A 20161-nucleotide genomic window follows, 5' to 3' on the forward strand; every position below is an offset into this window, starting at 1 on the left:
TCCGCACACCGCATCCCGGCACTTTAAGACGTGCACGTGTGTTCAGTCGCTGCCATTGGTCGTCGGTTCCGAGAATGCACGCGTCTTTTTAGGTGACGTTTTATGATCTGGCAATTAGCATGCTTCCTACAGTCTTTTGGTGTTTCGTAGCATACGTGGCAGCATTGTTTTTCTTAATGCTATAATATAATTTCTTAAGTCGTGTATCTTAAAATCGGTGGCTTGTAGATTGGTTTAAATATGACACATAGGTGTAAAATCATTATTCTGCTGTTCTGCTGCTCTGCGGAGCCACCAAAGGAGCGCCCACGTGGCGAGTGGCGGAGCAGAAGCGGAGTGGTGAGCGGTTCCTTCTCGTCCGCGTCTGTCGCGGTGAGGTCTGACTCCTGGGCCTGACATTTGCTGGGTCCCTGCTGGTGTCTCCATTACCCTCTAAACCTAATTTAATCTATACAACAGTGCCTTGAGGTAGGTCCTGTTTTTAATATTTAAATTTCGAGGAGGTTGAGTGACCTGCCCAAGTTCACAGGATTCTAAGTGGTGCAGCCAAGATTCTAAAAGGGGTCTGACTCCAGAACCTTCAGTCTTAACCGCCACTGCCGCCACCTCTGACTTTAATTTCACCCCTTCACATTAAATAAGGGGTCAATGTAATTAGGGGCTCTCCGGTAGGCATGCGGATACAGATATCCCTCAACTTAGGATGGGGTTACATGGCAATGAAGCCACCACAAAGCCAAAAAATCATAAACGTAACTACAGTAAGTCGGGCACAGTCTACACATAAGGCTAAAGGATCTACAACATGCACGCGTGGAGGGCTTGTTACCTCTTTAGGAATGTATTCCATCCTTGTAGACTCACGGGGTGGGGGAGCAGAGGGTTATCTGCAGGGGCCTCAAATTCTGGCTGCTGAATCTGCGCAGAAAAGCAGAATGAAAGCTCCAAGAAAGTGCTCATTCTTTCTGAAATCCATCCACCCAGCCCTGGACAAATGTGAGAGTAAGGGGCTCCAAAACCCCAGAGCTGCTGGGACCTCACTGAGGCACCAGTAGGGTCTACAGTGAGGTACAAAATACCATGGCATGAAGGTATGTAAACGTGTGCATAATATTCGTGGATGTGCATTAGAAGCATAAACATGTACGTATATACAAGTGCTATACCTGTATGTCTATGATAAGCTAAGACTCCCCTTCTTTGCCACTGGAACGGAAGGCAGCGTAGTACACAGCACAGCGCGTTCTCTCTGGAACACTGGTGAGTGTGTACAACGTACTGTTGACACAGGACACAAGGGTAAGCACAGAGTAGGCCCTCGGTATATTTGCTAGCTCACGTGTGTGTTAAGCCTTGTTGAGAAACTCCTCCAAAACTCTGCAGTGAGGGAAATGAGATTAGGATGTTACAAAATTTGACAGTTTGCCAAATGTTTCAAGTAAGTAGAAGTCTAGGGAGCAACATGTATTTGCTTCCAGTGATGATTAGCATACAGCTATTTATGAGCACTTCATTTACCCTGTTTGAACCTTGGTAGTTAAGTGGAGCAAAGTAATGGGCACAGCTGCCCGGCACAGAGTGCAGAAGGGCCAGGCCTGGGACTGGAGACTGTGGGGTCCATTGCAGGCACTATGGGGGCTCTTCCTCCCCTCCCTTTCTTTGCCTTAGCTTCCTGAGCTATTCAGTGCTAACGCTGGGAGGTGTGTTATGCAAGGGGGCATCTATGCACTGGGGTTCCACAGTGGCCTGGGCAGGGTGTTAGACCTGGAGCAGGGTGAGGAGGGCTGCCCAGCACGGATGTCAGAGTCTAAACCGGGGCAGGTGCAGCTGGCCTGGCTATCAGAGCCCAGGTGATTTGAGGATGGCTTTTATGTGTCAGGCTGGCACAGTGTGTGGTGTTGGAGCACAGACAAGGTCAGAAAGGTGTCCATGGAGGGGAGGATGCTGGTGGAGAAGAGAGATTGGTCACATACAGGGGTATGATCAAATAAGTGACTATATTAAGGATAATTAGAGCCAGGTTTGAAACTGTCAGAGAAGGGAGTTGCAGATAAGGAAAGAGAAAATGAACCCTGCAGTGTTGAATTGGAACTGGAGTGTGGACCCAGGATTTTCAGTGTGTACAGACAAATAGATAAAGACGTTCATATAGAGGCAAACATACATACACATGCATATGTTCCCTAACTTGGTCCACTGAGAGGACCTGGGAGCAGTGACACCCCAACAGCACATCTTGCACCCAGACCTTGGCTTCTAATTACCATTCACTAATAAAAGGAACCAGTGTTGCTTAGAGAAATGGCAGTTTCCAGGGTTAGGGCAGAGAAAGTACAAGATGAGCCTGCCTAGGACATCTTGTTCTGACAGAAAGGAAGGAAATGCTGAAAGAACGAAGGGGATGTGTGTCAAAAGGACACAGAAGCCAGCTCCAAGGTGCTCCCAGTGGCCAAATCTGGAAAACTTGAGCATCAAAATAAATCATGCTAGTAACAGTATAACCCATTAAATAAAATAGGAAAACATGCTTCATACCAATGAAAGTAAGTAATTGAATAAATTAAAAGTTTGATGAGGAATAGGATATTTATACAGTTTCAAAGTACTTTCCCACAAAACACTTTATTAATTACTAATAATATGTAAATATTAATTACAAAGGGAGAAATAATTACCTTCATGGTAGCAGTGGACATCATCAGTGATGGAAAAATTGAAATTGTATGCTGACAGTTGAACATTGTCAAAATGAAAAGAACACGGCATCACTTCTGTGATATTCCGGTCAAAGATGAATAATAACCTGAACCCATTCATGAGGAAACAGCTGAGTGACCCAAACTGAGGGCCGTTCTACAAAATAGCTGGCCTGGTAACCTTCAAAAGTGTCAAGGTCATGGAAATAAAAGAAAGGTTTGAGGAACTGTTCCAGAATGGCAGAGACCAAAGAGATCTTTATAAGTAGATGCAACAGGAAATCCTGAATGTGATCCATTTGCTATAAAGGACAATATTGGGACAACTGATGAAACTTGAATGGGGTCTGAGGTAATAGTAACTTCACACTAAGGTATTAGAAAGAAATGAAATGCTACATGGAAAACTTACTCTCAAATAGTTCAAGAAAAAGGTTCTTTGTTATACTTGCGACTTTTCTGTAGGCTTAATATTGTTTCAAAATTTTAAAATGTAAAAAATATTATGGGGTGGTAGTTTTTTTCTGAAGACTATTTACAAGATTGTGCATTTTGGAAGCACTGGTTGAAAGATTTCTCAAAACCACACAGGAACGAGTTTAAATTGAAACTGCATAATACTTACTTCAGAAGAAAATTTGGGCCCAGAGAAACACTTTATATCGCTTGCACAGTATTGCTGCCAACTTGGGATATTTTCAGTGTCACTGAAATTCTCATCAGCTGAATGTCTTACTTTTTTCCTTTTTTAAAAAAAATTTAAACTATGAGGCAAGAGGCCACACCTAACCACTTGAAAATTCTGCCCACAAACTTGGTCACAGAGGAAGAGGTTGGCTGACTTTAATGGAATCGTCTATTAATAGTTCCCACAGTGCAAAGCTACTTTAGGAAAAAGCTATTTGCCCAATGTGAGGAACAATTTATAGAAACTGATGCTAATTTTCTTTTTGGGGAAAGGATAAGGTTTGTTGCATTGGGTAAGAGCAAGTGATGTTTAAAAAAAAAAGAAATGAAAGGAAAAAAGAACCAATGACTAATAAAGCATCAGTACTTCTTTGCAAAACTCAGTTCTCTAGAAACACATGTGGTTTCATGTGACTTCTTTGCTCATTCCCTCTCCACAGTGCTTTTTCCTCTCTGCATTTTGTCAAGATTTTTTTTATTTGAAATTTTAGTGTATTTTGCATGCTTCTAAAAATAAGTAATAAATTTGTTTTTAAGATGCATAAATTGCATCTCCCTCACAGTATGCATTTGGGTAAACATGTTCTCCTAAGAAGGAGAGGGTGGTGGTAAACCGAAGCAAACAGAACTCTCAATTTCTTTTTCCTGATGTAGTCTTAAGGGTGCAACTGAAACGGACTATGACTTGGCACCCGTTACCTTTCCCAGTCATTCCCTATCTTCCAACAAATTGTTGCCTTAATGGGGGACCTTTTTTATTTAAATGTTTTATTTTAGAAAATAAATTTTAAACATAGAGAAAAGTTATAAAAATATTACAATGACCCGATGTACCCTATGTGTGTATAGATACATATATATGTACACAATCACTTTTTTCTTTTTGCTGGACTGAGAGTAAATTGCTGAGGTCAAGATTCTTTAGCTCTTGGCCAGGCGCGGTGGCTCACGCCTGTAATCCTAACACTCTGGGAGGCCGAGGTGGGCAGATCGTTTGAGCTCAGGAGTTCGAGACCAGCCTGAGCAAGAGCAAGAGCTAGACCCCGTCTCTACTAAAAATAGAAAGAAATTAGCGGGACAACTGAAAAAAATATATATAAAAATATTAGCCAGGCATGGTGGCGCATGCCTTGTAGTCCCAGCTACTCGGGAGGCTGAGGCAGAAGGATCATTTGAGCCCAGGAGTTTGAGGTTGCTGTGAGCTAGGCTGACGCCAGGGCACTCCAGCCCGGGCAACAGAATGAGACTCCAAAAAAAAGATTCTTCAGCTGTAAATAATTCAATATGAATTTTCTAGGATCAAATATATTTTCTTATATAACATCAGTGCAATTATTATCAGATTCAAGAAATTTAATATTGATGCAATATAATTTTCTAATATATACACTCAACATTTAAATTTTGCCAATCATCTCAATATTGTTTTACAGCAACTTTTTCCTCTCTTTTTTAAAATTTATTTTATTTTATTAATACATAATAATTGCACATATTTATGGAGTACATATGATATTTTGATACATGCATACAATGTGTAATGATTGTCATTAAGATCATTAAGATTTTCATCACCTCAAACATTTATCATTTCTTTGTGTCAGGAGCACTCTAAGTCTTCTCTTCTGGCTATTTTGAAGTATACAATAAATTAGTTATTATTAGCTGTTGTCACCCTACTGTACTATTGAACAGCATTCTTTCTAACTATATATTTGTACACAAAATCAACCTCTTTTCATTTCCACCCCAACCTCGTTACTCTCCTCTGCCTCTGGTAATTGTCATTCTACTCTGCCTCCATGAGATCAAGTGTTTTAGTGCCCACATATAAGTAAGAACATGGGATATGTATCTTTCTATGCCTGGTTTATTTCACTTAACATAACGGCCTCTAGTTTCATCTGTGTTGCAGCAAAAAACAGAATTTCTTTTATTTTTTTCATGACTGAATAATATTCTATTGTGTATAGACACCACATTTGCTTTATCCATTCATCTACTGATGGACCCTTAGGTTGATTCCGTATCTTGGCTATTGTGAACAGTGCTGCAGTAAACATCAGAGTGACGCTATCACTTCCACATATTGATTTTCTTTCTTTTGGATGTATACACAGCTGTGGGATTGCTAGATCATATGCTAGTCCTGTTTTTAAGTTTTTTGAGGAAACTTCATGCTGTTTTCCATAATAACTGTACTAAGTTACATTACCTCCAGCAGTGTGCAGGTGTTCCCTTTTCTTCCCATCCTCATCAGCATTTGCTATTTTCTGTCTTTTTGATAATAGCCATTTTAACTGGGGTGAGATGACAGCTTATTGTGATTTTGATTTGCATTTCCCTGATACTTAGTGATGTTTAGCATTTATATGTGTACCTTTGGCCCTTTGTATGTCTTCTTTTGAGAAATGCCTATTCAGATCATTTGCCCATTTTTAATCAGATTATTTGTTTTCTTGCTATTGAGTTGTTTGAGTTCTTTATATATTTTGCTTATGAATCCCTTGATGGATAGTTTGCAGATATTTTCTCCCATTCTGTAGGTTGTCTCTTCATTCTGTTAATTGTTTCCTTTGCTATGCAGAAGTTTAGAAGATTCTTGACAAGTGTAATGAAATTGTCAACTGGCTCAATAAGAATCAGATTGCAGAGAAAAAAGAATTTGAACATCAAGAGAAAGAGCTGGAGAAAATCTGTAACTCATCATTATCGAGCTGTACTGGAGTGCAGGCAGCATGCCAGGAAGAATACCTGAGGCTTCCCAGGTGATGGAGTCCTCCATTTGGTGGTACCTCTGCTGGGCCCACCACTGAAGAGGTTAACTAAGCCAACCTCAGCATAGGTACCTTAGCATTGTTCCACAGTAAAAAAAAAATTGTTCCTTTATTGCAAATTCAGTGACAGTTTAAAGTTGAGCTACTATATTAAATTACTGGGTATTCTCATTATTTGAATATAGAATATGTGAACAGGGAAAGGAAATAAGATTGCCATTTATTAGCAATGCATTGTAAATGGAAAATGCAATGTACTAAATAAAAACTGTATTTAAAACCAGCACAAAAAAAGCTTATTAAAAAAGAAAACGTTGTTAGGTCAGGCCAAAGATTTAAGAGGAAAAAGACTACTAGGTGAGGTTGACAGAATGGAAATAACAGAAGAAAGATTCAGTAAACTTGAAAATTGAGCAATTGGAATTACCCAATATTAACAGCAGAGAGAAAATAGACTAAAAAAATTAACAGACCCTCAGTGACTTGTAGGACTATAGTGAAAGATCCAGGCCAGGCGCAGTGGCTCACACCTGTAATCCTAGCACTCTGGGAGGCCGAGGTGGGAGGATAGCTCGAGGTCAGGAGTTCAAGACCAGCCTCAGCAAGAGCGAGACCCCCTCTCTACTAAAAATAGAAAGAAATTAACTAGACAACTAAAAATATATAGAAAAAATTAGCAGGTCATGGTGGCGCATGCCTGTAGTCCCAGCTACTCGGGAAGCTGAGGCAAAAGGATTGCTTGAGCCCAGGAGTTTGAGGTTGCTGTGAGCTAGGCTGATGCCACGGCACTGTAGCCCAGGCAACAGAGTGAGACTCTGTCTCCAAAAAAAAAAAAAAAAAAAGATAATGAAAGATACAATATCATGTCATCAAAATCACAAAAAGAGAAAAAAAAAGTGTGAAGCTGAAAAATATTTGAAGATATGATGACTCAAAATTTTCCAAAAGTGGCAAAAGACATAAACCTACAGATTCAAAAAGCTGAATGGACTTCTAATAAGATAAGTGCAAAGAAATATACATCATAATCAAACTTCTGAAAACTAAAGGCAACAAAAAAAATCCTGAAAACAGCAAGACAGAATTTACACTATATCTATAAGGGAAAAACAATTTTAAAATGACAGCATACTTCTTCTCTAGAATTATAGAAGCCAGAAGGAAGTGGCACTGTATTTTCCAAGTGCAGCAAGAAAAGTACTATCAATCCAGAATTCTATTATCTGGTGAAAATATCCTTCAGAAATGAAAGGGATATCAAGACATTCTCAGATGAAGGAAAATTAAGAATTTGTCACCAGCAGACCTTCCCTAGAAGAATGGTTAAAAGAAGTCCTTGAAATGGAAAGGAAATGATAAAAGAAAGAACCTTAGAACATCAGAGAGGAACATAAAACAACAAGAAGGGTAAAAATAGATAAAATAAAAATATAGGTAAATACAGTAAACTTTCCTTCTCTTCTTGAATTTTCCAGAGTATCTTTGATTGTTGAAGCAAAAATTGTAACATTGTCTAACGTAATTCTCAAAGTATGTGGAAGAATTATTAAGACAATTATAAGTGAGGGAGGGTAAAAAGACATAATGGAATTGTAATGTTTCTACACTTCAGTCAAACTGGTAAAGGTCAACACCAGTAGACTAAGATATCAGTATAATGTAATATGCAGAACAACCACTAAAGAATTTACACAAAGAGATATACACTCAAAATCACTATAGCTCAATCAAAACAGGATTCTAAAAGTACAAGTAACCCAAAGGAAGGTAGGAACAGAAAGAAAACAGAAAGAAAAGAAGGCAGGAAAGAAAACAGAAACAAAGAACAGAGGGAACAAAGAGATAACAAAAAAATTACATAGCAGACCTAAGCCTTAATATACCAATAGTTACATTAAATGTGAAAGGTCTAAGTACGCTAATAAAAAGACAGATTGGCAGAGTGGATTTACAAAAAAAAGAACCAACTATAAGCTGTCTATAAGAAACTTCAAATATAAAGATAGAGGTAAGTTTATGGTAAAACTGGAAAAAGATATGCCAATCAAGCATTAATCAAAAACCAGGAGCAGTGGCCGTGTTGGTATGAGATAGAGTAGATTTCAGAGAGAAGAAAATTGCAAAGGATATTATATAATGATAAAAGTATCAATCCACCAAGAAGACAGAATATATGTACATAATGTCATAAATGTTTATGATAGCACGATGCCAAATAGATGAAGCAAAAACTGATAGAACTAAAAGGAGAAATAGACAAATCCACATTTATAGTTGGAGAGTTCTACACCCTTCTCCCAACAATTGATAGACCAGTTAGACAAAAAATCAGCAAGGATAGTAGGAGAATTCAACAATGCCATCAACCAACAGGATATAACTGATATTTATACAACAATTTATCCAGCAACAGCAGGATACATGTTCTTTTCAAGTATGCATAGAATGTTTACCAAGATAGACCATATCAGACCACTGATATGCAACATGTCAAAATTTGGCATCGCTAAAGCAGTGCTGAGAAATTTACAGATTGACAGCACTAAATGTTTATGTTAGAAAAGAAAAAGTCTCAATGGTTTAAGTTCCCACTCTAAGAAAAAGCAAAATAAACCCAAAGCAAGCAGAAGGAAGGAAACAATAAAAATAAAAGCATAAATCAATGAAATTGAAAACAGATACACAATATTGAAAAATAAATGAAACAGAAAGCTTATTCTTTGAAAAGATCAGCAAAATTGACAGACCTCCAGCTAGCAAGACTGACAAAGAAGAAAAGAGAGAAGATACAAATTACCAGTGTCAGAGATAAAACAGGTTAGTATTACAGACCCAGTAGACACAAAAACATAATAAAGAAATTCTACACATAACTCTGCACACATAAATTTGACAACTTATTTGCACTGGACCAGTTCCTTGAAAAGCACAAACTTCTACAACTTACCAATATGAAAGGATCATTTGAATAGCGCTATAACTATTATAGAAATTGAACTTTTAATTTTTAAAACTCCCAAAAAAGAAATTCCCAGGTCCGGTTGATTTCACTGGAGATTTCTAACAAATGCTTTAAGAATTAACATCGATTCTACACTTTCAGAAAACAGAAGAGGAAGGAACACTTCCCAACTCACTTTATGACACCAATATTACCCTAATGCCAAAATCAGAGACAATACAAAAAAGGAAACTACAGACCAACATCCCTCATGAATATAGACATAAAAATCCTTCACAAAATTTAGCAAATAGAATTCAACAATATGTAAAAAGAATTATACGCCTTGAACAAGTAGAGTTTATTCCAAGGATGCAAGGCTGGTTCAGTATTCAAAAATCAGTGTAATCCAATGTATTATCAGGCTAAAGAAGAAAATTACATGATCATATCAACTGATGTGAAAAGAAAGCATCTGGAAAAATTCATTACCGCTCATGATTTAAAACTCTTGGAAAACTAGGAATAGAGAGTAACTTATATATTGTATGATTTCATCTTTATAACACTTTTAAAGTGACAAAACTGTGGAGATAGAAAACAGATTAATGGTTGCCACTGGGTAGGGATGGCAGGAGAGGGAATGCTGAGTGTGCATACAGAGGGGCAGCAGAGGGAGACCTTTGTCTTGACTGGTGCAGTGGTTGCACAAATCTACACGTGTCAATGGAAAATAAGATAAACTGTAAAATAATTTAAGCAGGTTTATTCTGAGCCAAATTTAAGGACGATGGCCCGGAGCCATGCCCAAGAAGCCTTGAGCAAGTGGACTCACTGTGGCTGGGTTACCGTTTGGTTTTATACATTTTAGGGAGACAGAGATTACAGGTAAAGTCATAAATCAATATGTGGAGGATATACATACATTGGTTTGGCACGAAAAGGTGAGACATCTCAAAGCTGGGGCTTACAGGACATAGGTGGGTTTTGGGATTCTTTAGTTGACAATTACCTGAAAGAGTTAGGCTTTGTCCAAAGACCAGGGGAATGCTTGAGTTAAGATAAGGGAAATCCTTCAGGTAATGCTATACAGGAATCAGGTCAGGAAGTAAACCACATGGTTAAAACCTGTTTACTGAGATTTTATCATTTGTAGGCATGATTCACCAGGCCCTCTTAGAAAGGAATTAGAGGGGCAAAGAGAAAGATCAGAGTTCAGTCCTCACATGTGATAAAACATCACAGAGGTACACACACACATTGTGTCAACGTTACTTTCTTGATTTTGGTAATATATAAAATATAATCATTGGAGAAAACTGGGCTAAGGGTACTCTCAATCTCTCTATTTTTGCAACTTCCTATGGATCTATAATGATTCCACAATGAGAGATTTTTAAAGTTGTGGGCATTTTTACTGGGTTGCATTAAATTTGTAAATTACCTTAGAGAGAATTACATGTTTATTTTCTTGAGAGATACTATCCAGTTAGAAGGAATGTCTTTAAATTTGTTCATCTACTTTTGTGTCATTGAGTTTAAAGTTAGAAGTGTAAAGGCTTCTAACATTTCCTCAATTGTTATTCCTTAGTATTTAACTTTTTCGTTGCTATTGTTAATGGAGGTTTTCTCTTCTACCGCATCCTAACTGGTTATTATGTGTATAAAACGAAGGCTATATTTTGTTTGAGTTTGTCTTCTAGTCTTCTCATTGATTCCATAGAATATGATCATCATCTACAAATAGGTTTTCACTTTCGTTTCTAATTATTCTTTTAACTATTTTTTATGTAATTGCATTAGCTAATACTTCCAGTAGAATTTAAATAGTAGTATTTAAATTCTAGGCATCTTTCACCCTTGCCTTAATTCTGACCTTAAAGTGATGTCTCTAGCATTTCTCCAACTAAGATGGTGGCTTTAAGACAGATGGAATTTCAAACATTGAACCATGGTTGAATTCCTAGAATAAATTCTTCTTGGTTGTGCTGTATTTTTCCAATGTGGTATGGGTTCTGTTTGTTAACATTTTACTAATGATTTTCGCATGGACATTTATAAGGAGAACCATGTTATGTATTTTTATTTCCCCCCACTGCAGGATAATGGAACCTGCTTAAAGAGACCATGTTCTGTCTCATTAACCATGAGCCTAACAAGCAGTCTTAATTTTAGACTTCAGTTTCTAAGCCTCAAATACAGTGTATAGAAGGTCCCATAAGGGGTTCCATGCTGCATATTCATGAAAAAAAGATTTGAATATGTGAGAACTCACCTTTAACCTTGCAGATTCTGCTGCATAAGGGAAGAAGGTTATTCTAAACACTGCAAACTTTGATTACTCTCAGTATTGCCAGACCCTCGTTTTGCCCCACTCACTCCCATCATCCCTAAATGGCCAACATAAATTTGCCACAAGACCTGTGAACTAAAATAAAATCTTAAGGCTTCCCTGCTGGCTGAAGACTATACCTGCCCCTGGCCAGGGGGATATCCTAAAACTCCCTGCCAGGAGGAGGGAGGTCAGATGTGCCTCATCATGCCCCTCCCTTCTTGGGGACATCCTTTGTAACCCATTAACAGGCCTAAGCATATGCAAGACACACCTGAAGGTCCTCAGTTTACACAACAAATATGTCTGGTAGCTTGTCTCTGATTAACAGACTTCCTTGTCTTAAAGCATTCCAAGCCTTTAGACAAAGCTTCATGTCTTCAACCAATTATAAGTCAAAGAATCTTTACACCCACCTATATATAACCTGTAAGCCACCCCCCCCCACTTTGAGATGTCCCACCTTTTTGGGCAAACCAATGTATTCCTCCCACGTATTGATTTATGACTTTTCCTGTAACCCCTGTCTCCCTAAAATGTATAAAACCAAACAGTAACCCAGCCACAGCGAATCCACTTGCTCAAGGCTTCTTGGGTGTGGCTCTCTGTCATGGTCCTCAAATTTGACTCAGAATAAACCTCTTTAAATTATTTTACAGTTTGGCTTCTTTTCCCTCGACAACCTAAAAAAAGCTAATAATGGCACTTTTTAAAAAATTGTGGACAGTTTGGACTCACAATACAAAAAGGGGAGTTTTCAATCCCTTTAGCATATTTGTGTTAGGGTGGAAAGTCTGGTAGGTGATTACGGTGTGGATGGGGAAAGATTTCTCAGACAGAAATCAAGATATAAAAGTTTAAAAGTTTATTTTATCTTTTAGAAGGACAGAGAGAATGAGAGAGAGAGGAAAGAGAGAGAAAGCAGAGAGACAGCTTGGCATTCCAAAGAAAGAGAACAGATGCCAGCAGGAGGCCAAGTGGCTTGCTGATTTTATGCGGAAAGAGAAAGGAAAAAATAGTGATTATTGTCAGTTGAAACAGAAGCGCAGATGGAGTAATTAGCAGGCAGGTGTGAGATGGCAGATTGTCCAACTTTCTTTCTTTCTCTCTGTTCCTGGAGACTTGGTTATCTCTGAAATGTAGTCAGGTTTATGGCAGGGAAGTGATTTTGCCCCTGAGATAAGGTTTTGGGCAGGAACCTGAGGCTGTCCATCCAGGAGCTTCTCAGGAACACCTGGAAGCTGTGAAACAAATTTCTGGCAAATGTAAAGAGAAAGACTTGCATTTCCTTTCTGTCTTTTGGGCTCCTTTCAGATGTTTGTGAAAACAGAGTCCCTGCAGGGAGCCGGCCAGTGTGGGAGAGAGAGAGCTCATAGGTACATCTTAGCTGTTGTTAGAAAATTGAAAATTGCGGGATTAGATATTTTCCTGTTCTTTCAGCGAGGCCGCCCTTTCAATTTGCATTGCAATAGGAAAGACAGCGCCACCGGACTCAACCCAGGGACACTTAAAAACTCACAATGGTGGGGCTAGATCAAATTGCTGATAGAACCAGCAAGTTCAGAGAAAATACACATCCTGTCTTCTCCCTCAGTAGGTTCATTGTGGAACCTAAGCTGATTTCTATCAAAAGGCTGGAGGTGTGTCCCTCTGGCCAAGAACTCAGGACTGAAAACACGGCAGTGGCGGGTACAGAGGAGTACCCATGGGCCCAGACCAGAGAGAAGAGAGAACCGAGTACATCTGAAAGAGGATTTCACTGGATATTATGTTAACTATGGATTCTCTTATTCCAGGGGTAAAGTATAAAAAAGTAAGAATAACTTTTTTCCTGACAAGTAAATATGACGTGGGGCATCGCTTCAAGAGAGCTGTCATTGGGATTGGAGAGACTGGGTTATCTAGCTGTTCGGCCCAGTGAGCTAAGCAAGCCACCTGCCCAAGGCTGCCACACAGCTCTGTTCCGACGCCAGCCTTCGGCCATGGCTCGCCAGCCTCGCTTCAGGGTCAGTCGGGAGAGGTCTCCAGCCGCACCTGTGCTGGGGAGAGACTTACCAAGCTACCTATCCTGGGGAACGGTAGGTCACCCACTTTTCTACTCACCCTCTTTCTAGGGACCCTTATCTCCAGTTCTAAAGCTCAATACTCCTACTTTGTGAGCAGAGCTGTGAAAGCTGAGCCGGGCTAGAGGAACCCACCGCCGTGGTTGCACAGGGGCTCACCCAAATGAGGAAAAATAGAACAGGGTAAACTGGCCGGTGTGGGAGGATATGTCCAAAGCCCTTATACGTCACCCCCACGCTTTCCTGAAGCCCACCTCCCTGTACTCATACCTCTTAGGCATCACTTTTGTGAGTTTGCCATTCATGTTTATTTTAACCTAATTCACATAAATCTCAAGGAAAGGATTACATCAAATGTTATTTGCCCCAGCCCTAAATCCTGGCCTAGGGGTGTGTTATACTGTCCCTAATTAGGTCATACTCCTACACTCAGGAAGTCCTTAAAGCTTGTCTGAAATTCATGAGTAGGTCTCTCACCTTTTCAAGAGAGAATTTGCCTCTTCCTGAGATGGGGCTGACAGTGCGGGCCCAGTTCCCTGCCACAGCTCAGTCTGTGCCGTGGGACTTGGTGCAGCCGTGATCTCCAGCAGGAGAGGTCACCATGGACAACAGATCTGACCTCCCCTTTTGGCACCATGATTTCCTTCACAGAAGAGCAAGAGAGTGAGGGCTCTCTGAAAACAATCCTCTAGAAGTGATTAGGATCCCTTCTACGCAGTCTCCCTTTCTTGGAATATTTTATTTTATTTTCTCAGGGCTTCCAAGGAATATAGGATGAAAACACTCAGGACAAGTCCACAGGTAAGGAGGTGTGTGTTGAACCATAGGCCCAGTCCTGGGTGTCTTACTGGCTGGTTAGTAGGAGCAGCCTTTTGATGATTCCTGAAATTCTACCAGAGCTGCCAACTTCAGGGAAGAGATGCATTTACTCATCCTCTCCTTTGTAAATGATACAGACTTTTCTTTCTCCCCATCCATCATTTTACGAGGAGCCACTGGAGCATGGCGCACACACCAAGGGGCGGCAACAGTGCAGGGCAGACGAGAGTTTGTGGGTCCGGCCATCTCTTACTGTCTCCAGCACCTGAACCCTCTAACTCTCAATTTCCTCGTCTCTGAAATGAGCAGAATGTCCATGCTGAGACTGCTGAGAGGATGGGAGGTAAGCGCTGTGTGTGTATGGAGGCACGGTTTAGTGCATATCTTGCTTAAAACCTGCCATGCTCCTGCTTCACTGAGAACAAATCTAAAGTCCTTCCCACGGCCTGTGAGGCTGGATGCACTCGGGCACCCACCTCTCTTCATCTTGCACCTCTCGCCATGCTCCAGGCACGCCGATCTCCTTTCTGCTCTGCAGATGCCCCCAGCTCGTCCCACGTCTGTGTTTTTGCACTTGCTTGTCCCCACACCTGGCATCCTCTTGCTCCAGAGCCTCAGGTCGTCCAGGTCCAAGTGAGGCCTGGTCTGAGCACCCCGTGCCCAGGACAGTTGCAGATACTTCCTCTCATCACTGTCAGCACCCGCTAGCAAGATCTCGTTCATTTACTCACGTGTTTATGGGGGCAGGAAATGTGTCTGGCTCTTAGCCAGTGTGTGTTCAGACGTTCGATGGATGGGTGAGTGTGTGATAATTCTCGGTGATGCCGGAGCATGCTACAGACCCATTAATGGGAACTTCTGCCCACTCCCTCCCGGGAATCTCCCCAATGCCCAGATCTTTCTTTCTCCAGTGTTTCCCCATTCCCCAGACATCAGGCCGTGTTTTGGGGTTGGACCCAGCCTGATCTAGAAGGAAAACTCCTGATTAGGCCTCCTCACACGTGACTTGGCTTCCCCTCACCCAGAGACAGTGACACTCATCTTCTTTAGTGACATGAAGCTGCTCTGACCCGAGCTCAGCGTCCACTTTTGGCCTAGTCACGTCACCCCTGGGTACCGGCGTCAGGCAGCCCCTCCTGTGCAAGGCAGGAATCGGGCTGGGTTGGGACTGGGGTTGGGTTGGGGTCTGTTACTCTTGAACAATTAATGTACTTTGAGTGAAGCGGCGTAAATAAAGAGACACGGCCAAGGGGCAGGTGTATATTTAAAATTCCTCCCCTTCATTTTCTTCTTCAAATGAATCAGTCCCCACTTCTTCATAATCCTTCTCCAGGGCAGCCAGGTCCTCCCTGGCCTCAGAAAATTCTCCTTCTTCCATTCCCTCTCCGACATACCAATGCACAAAGGCCCGCTTGGCATACATGAGGTCAAACTTGTGGTCGAGGCGGGCCCAGGCCTCCGCGATCGCCGTGGTGTTGCTCAGCATGCAGACGGCCCGCTGCACTTTGGCCAGGTCCCCTCCTGGCACCACAGTGGGCGGCTGGTAGTTGATGCCCACCTGCGGAACAGAGAAAGAGGAGGGGCAACAGAAGAAGCTGGAAGTCAGCCAAAGGATAACTCAAGTTGGGCGTCCTAGGGACACGGCTGTGGGTGGGAGCGTGCCTGCAGGGAGGCATAGGCAGGAACCAGGAGCTGGGGAAGCGGGCAGGCCGCGAGAGCTGAGTGCTGAGGGGGTGGTGAAGGCCAGCGGGGTCAGAGACAGGCAAGCTCAAGGGGAAGGGCTGGGAATCGAGGCGGGAGAAGGAAAGAGCAGGGCTCCTGCCTTTCGGGGAGACCTGTTAGTGGAGCGTAGCGAGCAGGCATGTGAGAGTGATGAACGGAATCATCAGCAGGTGGGAAGTGTCTAGCTCATGTTAGTCCCTAAAAGAGAAATGTACTTCCTTTGACAGGCAAAGCAATTCCCTAACTTGAAGTTACTATAAAGTTTATTCTTCCCAGATGGTCATCTGAAGTTCCTTAGTTGGGTTGCAAATGGATTTAGGGAAGTTTCTCTGTCAAGAGTGACGGGCTGTTTAAGAGGTCACGGGGATATTCCAGAGCAGTAAATAAAAAGATCAGAGGTCCAGAGGGATGGTGTTAGTGTTAACTGGGCTTTAAGTTTCTGGGAAATGGGGCTTTTTAGAAGAAAAGCAGGGATTCCAATCAAAGTTAAAGACCTTGGCTGCATGAGCCAACTCCCCAACTTCTGGTAACATATCATGGTCCTCCAATCTAATCTCAGCCCAGTCTTATGGTGGGGCTACTGACCTAGAAATCTCTCTTCTCCCCACACACATATCCCAAACCAAAGCCAAGCCCAGGAACTGTAGGAAACTGGAAGAAGTCCAAGGTGACAAACTGTGATATTATTTATGGGACACTGAGAACCACAGTGAGGTCCAAAACCACCTCTCCTCCCCATGCTTTAATTGCCAGTCTCTTAGATTCATAGCTTCAAACTGCGAGTCCTCTTGACGGGCAGGGTGGGAGTGCAGGGGGCTGTGCAGTGAAAGCGGGTCACCCTGAGGTGAACCCACAGTGGTCTGTCACGCCTCTTAGACACAGGTGGCATTGTGGTGGTGGAGGCGATGCTGAGATAGGAACGAATGTGAACTCTGCCACCCTGCATATCTGGCTACATCTGGCCCTGAGCAGCATAAATCTTGTGCCTGGAGCCCACTCTCCTGTCTGCCAAACAGAAACAACCCTTGACCTGAGTGAGGTGGGGACAATACCCTTGGGGAGAATGCCAGAGGACAAAGTCTAGCCACACCCATTCCCATGGCGTGGCCTTTTCTGAAAAGCAGCTGAAGTTTATGCTAATACTGCCTTACTTATCTTTCTGGACATAACCCCAGAGCATCAGATTAAGATAAATGAGAGAGAATGAGGGGCATCTCTTTTTTTTTTTTATTTCTCCACCCCTCCCCCGCCATCTCTCATCTTTTCTTTTTTCCCATTCATTCTACTAGCTTGCTGTTTGTTTCTTTTGAAAAAGAAAAAAGAACTCCATTTTTTGGAAGACCTTGACTGTTTTTGCCAAACTGCCACATAAAAATAGGCATAGTCTGGGGAAAAAAAGATAATACATGTAGCTAGGAGTAGAGCAGTAAGAAGGAAAGCCACACTGCCTTACGCAGGAGAACGGCTAGGTCAAAGCCTCGCGTGCGGATAAGCCAGCCACAAGGCCAGCCTGCGGTGCCTCACTTTTGTAATTGCCACCAAGGAAGGACTGAGACATGCTTGTCCCTGTCTCCGGCAACTGGTACGACCCCTGGTACATAACAGGCGCTCAGTAAACCTTTGGCTTAATAAAGGCATGACAAGAGGGTACTAATGTGAATGGTGGTGGAATCTGACAAAAGACCATGGGAACACAGGACAATGTGGTCACGCTGTTCACACGCACAGCCAGGCTGCGGGCCCGGCCAGAATGTTGAAGGGGTGGCTTCAACATTGCCTGGTCCTGGAACCCGGGGGTCTTCCCTGGCTATTCTGTTACCCCCCCACCGACTCTCAGGATCTGGCATCTTCCAGACTGCAGACACCTAAACTGTGACAGCTTCCTCGATTTTTACTTAGTCCTGGCTACTGGTAACGGGAAACATCAGGGTTTCACAGTATATGTGACTCACAATCATATGATAACTATAAAATCCTCCTACTGTTGCTCCAAATTAAAACTTGCAGGACGTTTAATTTTTCAAAATAAATTGGGAGCACAAATCTTTTGTTTGAGGAGGGAATTATACTTCTCTGGCAACTTGAATAATTTGGTTAACTCTAAAGTTACATGGCCACAAAACCATCATGTATCAGGAAGTGTAAAATATCCATTAAAACTAGCTTTAGGCAAATTGAACTGAATTATGAACCCGAAACTCACTGTGATGCAGGCCAATAGATTCAAGTCAATACCCAGTCATTACTTATTCCTCAGTACACACAATCATAAGTGGTTAACCAATTTAGAATAGCATCAAAATCACACATTTTCTAAAATGCCTTAAGCAGACAAAACATGACAGCTTTTGTGTCTCAACCAAAGCTGAATTAAATTAATGTGAATTTAATTTAGGTCCCTCTCCCCACATCGTCACATCAAGCCAGAAGCACCCATGGAATTGTCGGTCAGTCCCGGACATTGTTCTCCCCGTCGTGGGTAATCTCCCTCTGCTCCTCCAGTTTTCTATCCCCTCGAGTCATCAGCTCTTACCTTGAAACCTGTGGGACACCAGTCCACAAACTGGATGCTCCTCTTGGTCTTGATGGCGGCAATGGCGACATTCACATCCTTGGGCACCACGTCCCCCCGGTAGAGCATGCAGCAGGCCATGTACTTGCCGTGTCTCGGGTCACACTTCACCATCTGGCTGTTGGGCTCAAAGCAAGAGCTGGTTATCTCAGCCACGGAGAGCTGTTCGTGATAGGCTTTCTCGGCAGAGATGATGGGTGCGTAGGTGACCAGTGGGAAGTGGATGCGGGGGTAGGGCACCAGGTTGGTCTGGAACTCAGTGAGGTCCACGTTGAGGGCCCCATCGAAGCGGAGAGAAGCAGTGATTGAGGACACGATCTGGCTGATAAGGCGGTTAAGGTTGGTGTAGGTGGGGCACTCGATGTCTAGGTTCCTGCGGCAGATGTCATAGATGGCTTCATTATCCACCATGAAAGCACAGTCTGAATGTTCCAGGGTGGTGTGGGTGGTCAGGATAGAGTTGTAGGGCTCGACCACTGCTGTGGAGACCTGGGGGGCTGGGTAGATAGCAAACTCGAGCTTGGACTTCTTGCCATAATCCAGAGAGAGGCGTTCCATCAGCAGAGAAGTGAAGCCAGAGCCAGTGCCCCCACCAAAACTGTGGAAAATCAGGAAGCCCTGCAAGCCAGAGCAAGCATCTGTCTGGGGAGAGAAGGACAGGAGAAGAAACCATGAGGACAGACAAGTCTCTGGGAACACCCCCAAGTGGACAAAGCCAGGCACCCTGCTCTGTCTGCCCTACCCTGCCCCTCAACACTTCGTGGGGTGAAATCAAAACAGCCTTGAAGGAGTAAGGAACAAACAAAGGAGCTGTACTGATCTTGGGGGCGTGGCGGGAACACGGGCTGGCGGACTGCTCTTGCGCTCCTCTCGCCTCTCCGTACAGGAAGGTTCCAGCCCCGCAGCCTGGCTGACCAGGAACGAGAGCTTCAGAGCCACATTAGTGACTGTCCTTTGAGAGCCCCAACTCCTTGCCCGCTTCCCCTGCCCTTGTCATTTGACTTTGTGGGAACTGCTACTACACATCTCAACCCAGCCTTGGAAGGTGACTTGGGGTACGGAGCAGAGAACCTGAGTTTTAATATCAACTTGCCATTTTCCAGTTGTAAAAACTTGAGCAGGTAATCGAACCTTTCCAAACTTATGTTCCTTCTTATTTAAAGTTGGGACATAAAAAATCTTCACCTTACAAGGTTATTGTGGTAATTAAATGTGATAGAATAACGTGCTGAGCAAGGACCAGGCGTGTAGCAAGCACTCAATGCTAGGTCTTGTCAGAATTCACAGAATTTTCCCATCAGGTATGATTTAAACATTTAGGGACCACAGATGGCTTTGAGACTGATGACTCCTATGAGCCCTCCTTTAGACAGAAAAAGTGAACATATACAAAAATTTGGCATTCTTAACTCCCAAGTAAGAACGTGAGATCAGGAACAACCTTTTCCATTGTACAGATAAGCAAGTGGGAGCTTAAATAGACAAAGCGCTCAGCCTACCACTCAGAGCTTTGAAATTAAACCAACCTGGTTCAAACCCTAACTTGCCCTTT

General features: G+C 42.5%; 1 protein-coding gene and 1 long non-coding RNA gene across 2 annotated transcripts in view; one reads left to right on the top strand and one right to left on the bottom strand.

Moving 5' to 3' along the window:
• Nucleotides 1-15563, top strand: LOC123640171. The gene is made up of 3 exons (XR_006735893.1): nt 1-92; nt 13230-13511; nt 14252-15563. It is a non-coding gene; the product is annotated as an uncharacterized LOC123640171 (long non-coding RNA).
• Nucleotides 15562-20161, bottom strand: part of TUBA8 (tubulin alpha 8) — a 14410-nt gene continuing 9810 nt past the window's right edge. The window contains exons 4-5 of the mRNA XM_045554597.1: nt 18571-19251; nt 15562-15873 (exon numbers count right to left, since the gene is read on the bottom strand). Of these exons, the coding sequence (XP_045410553.1) occupies nt 15580-15873; nt 18571-19251 (975 nt within the window). The 3' untranslated portion in view covers nt 15562-15579. The remainder of the gene's footprint in view (nt 15874-18570; nt 19252-20161) is intronic.

This window comes from Lemur catta, chromosome 6, assembly GCF_020740605.2.
Source record: "Lemur catta isolate mLemCat1 chromosome 6, mLemCat1.pri, whole genome shotgun sequence".
NCBI lineage: Eukaryota > Metazoa > Chordata > Mammalia > Primates > Lemuridae > Lemur > Lemur catta.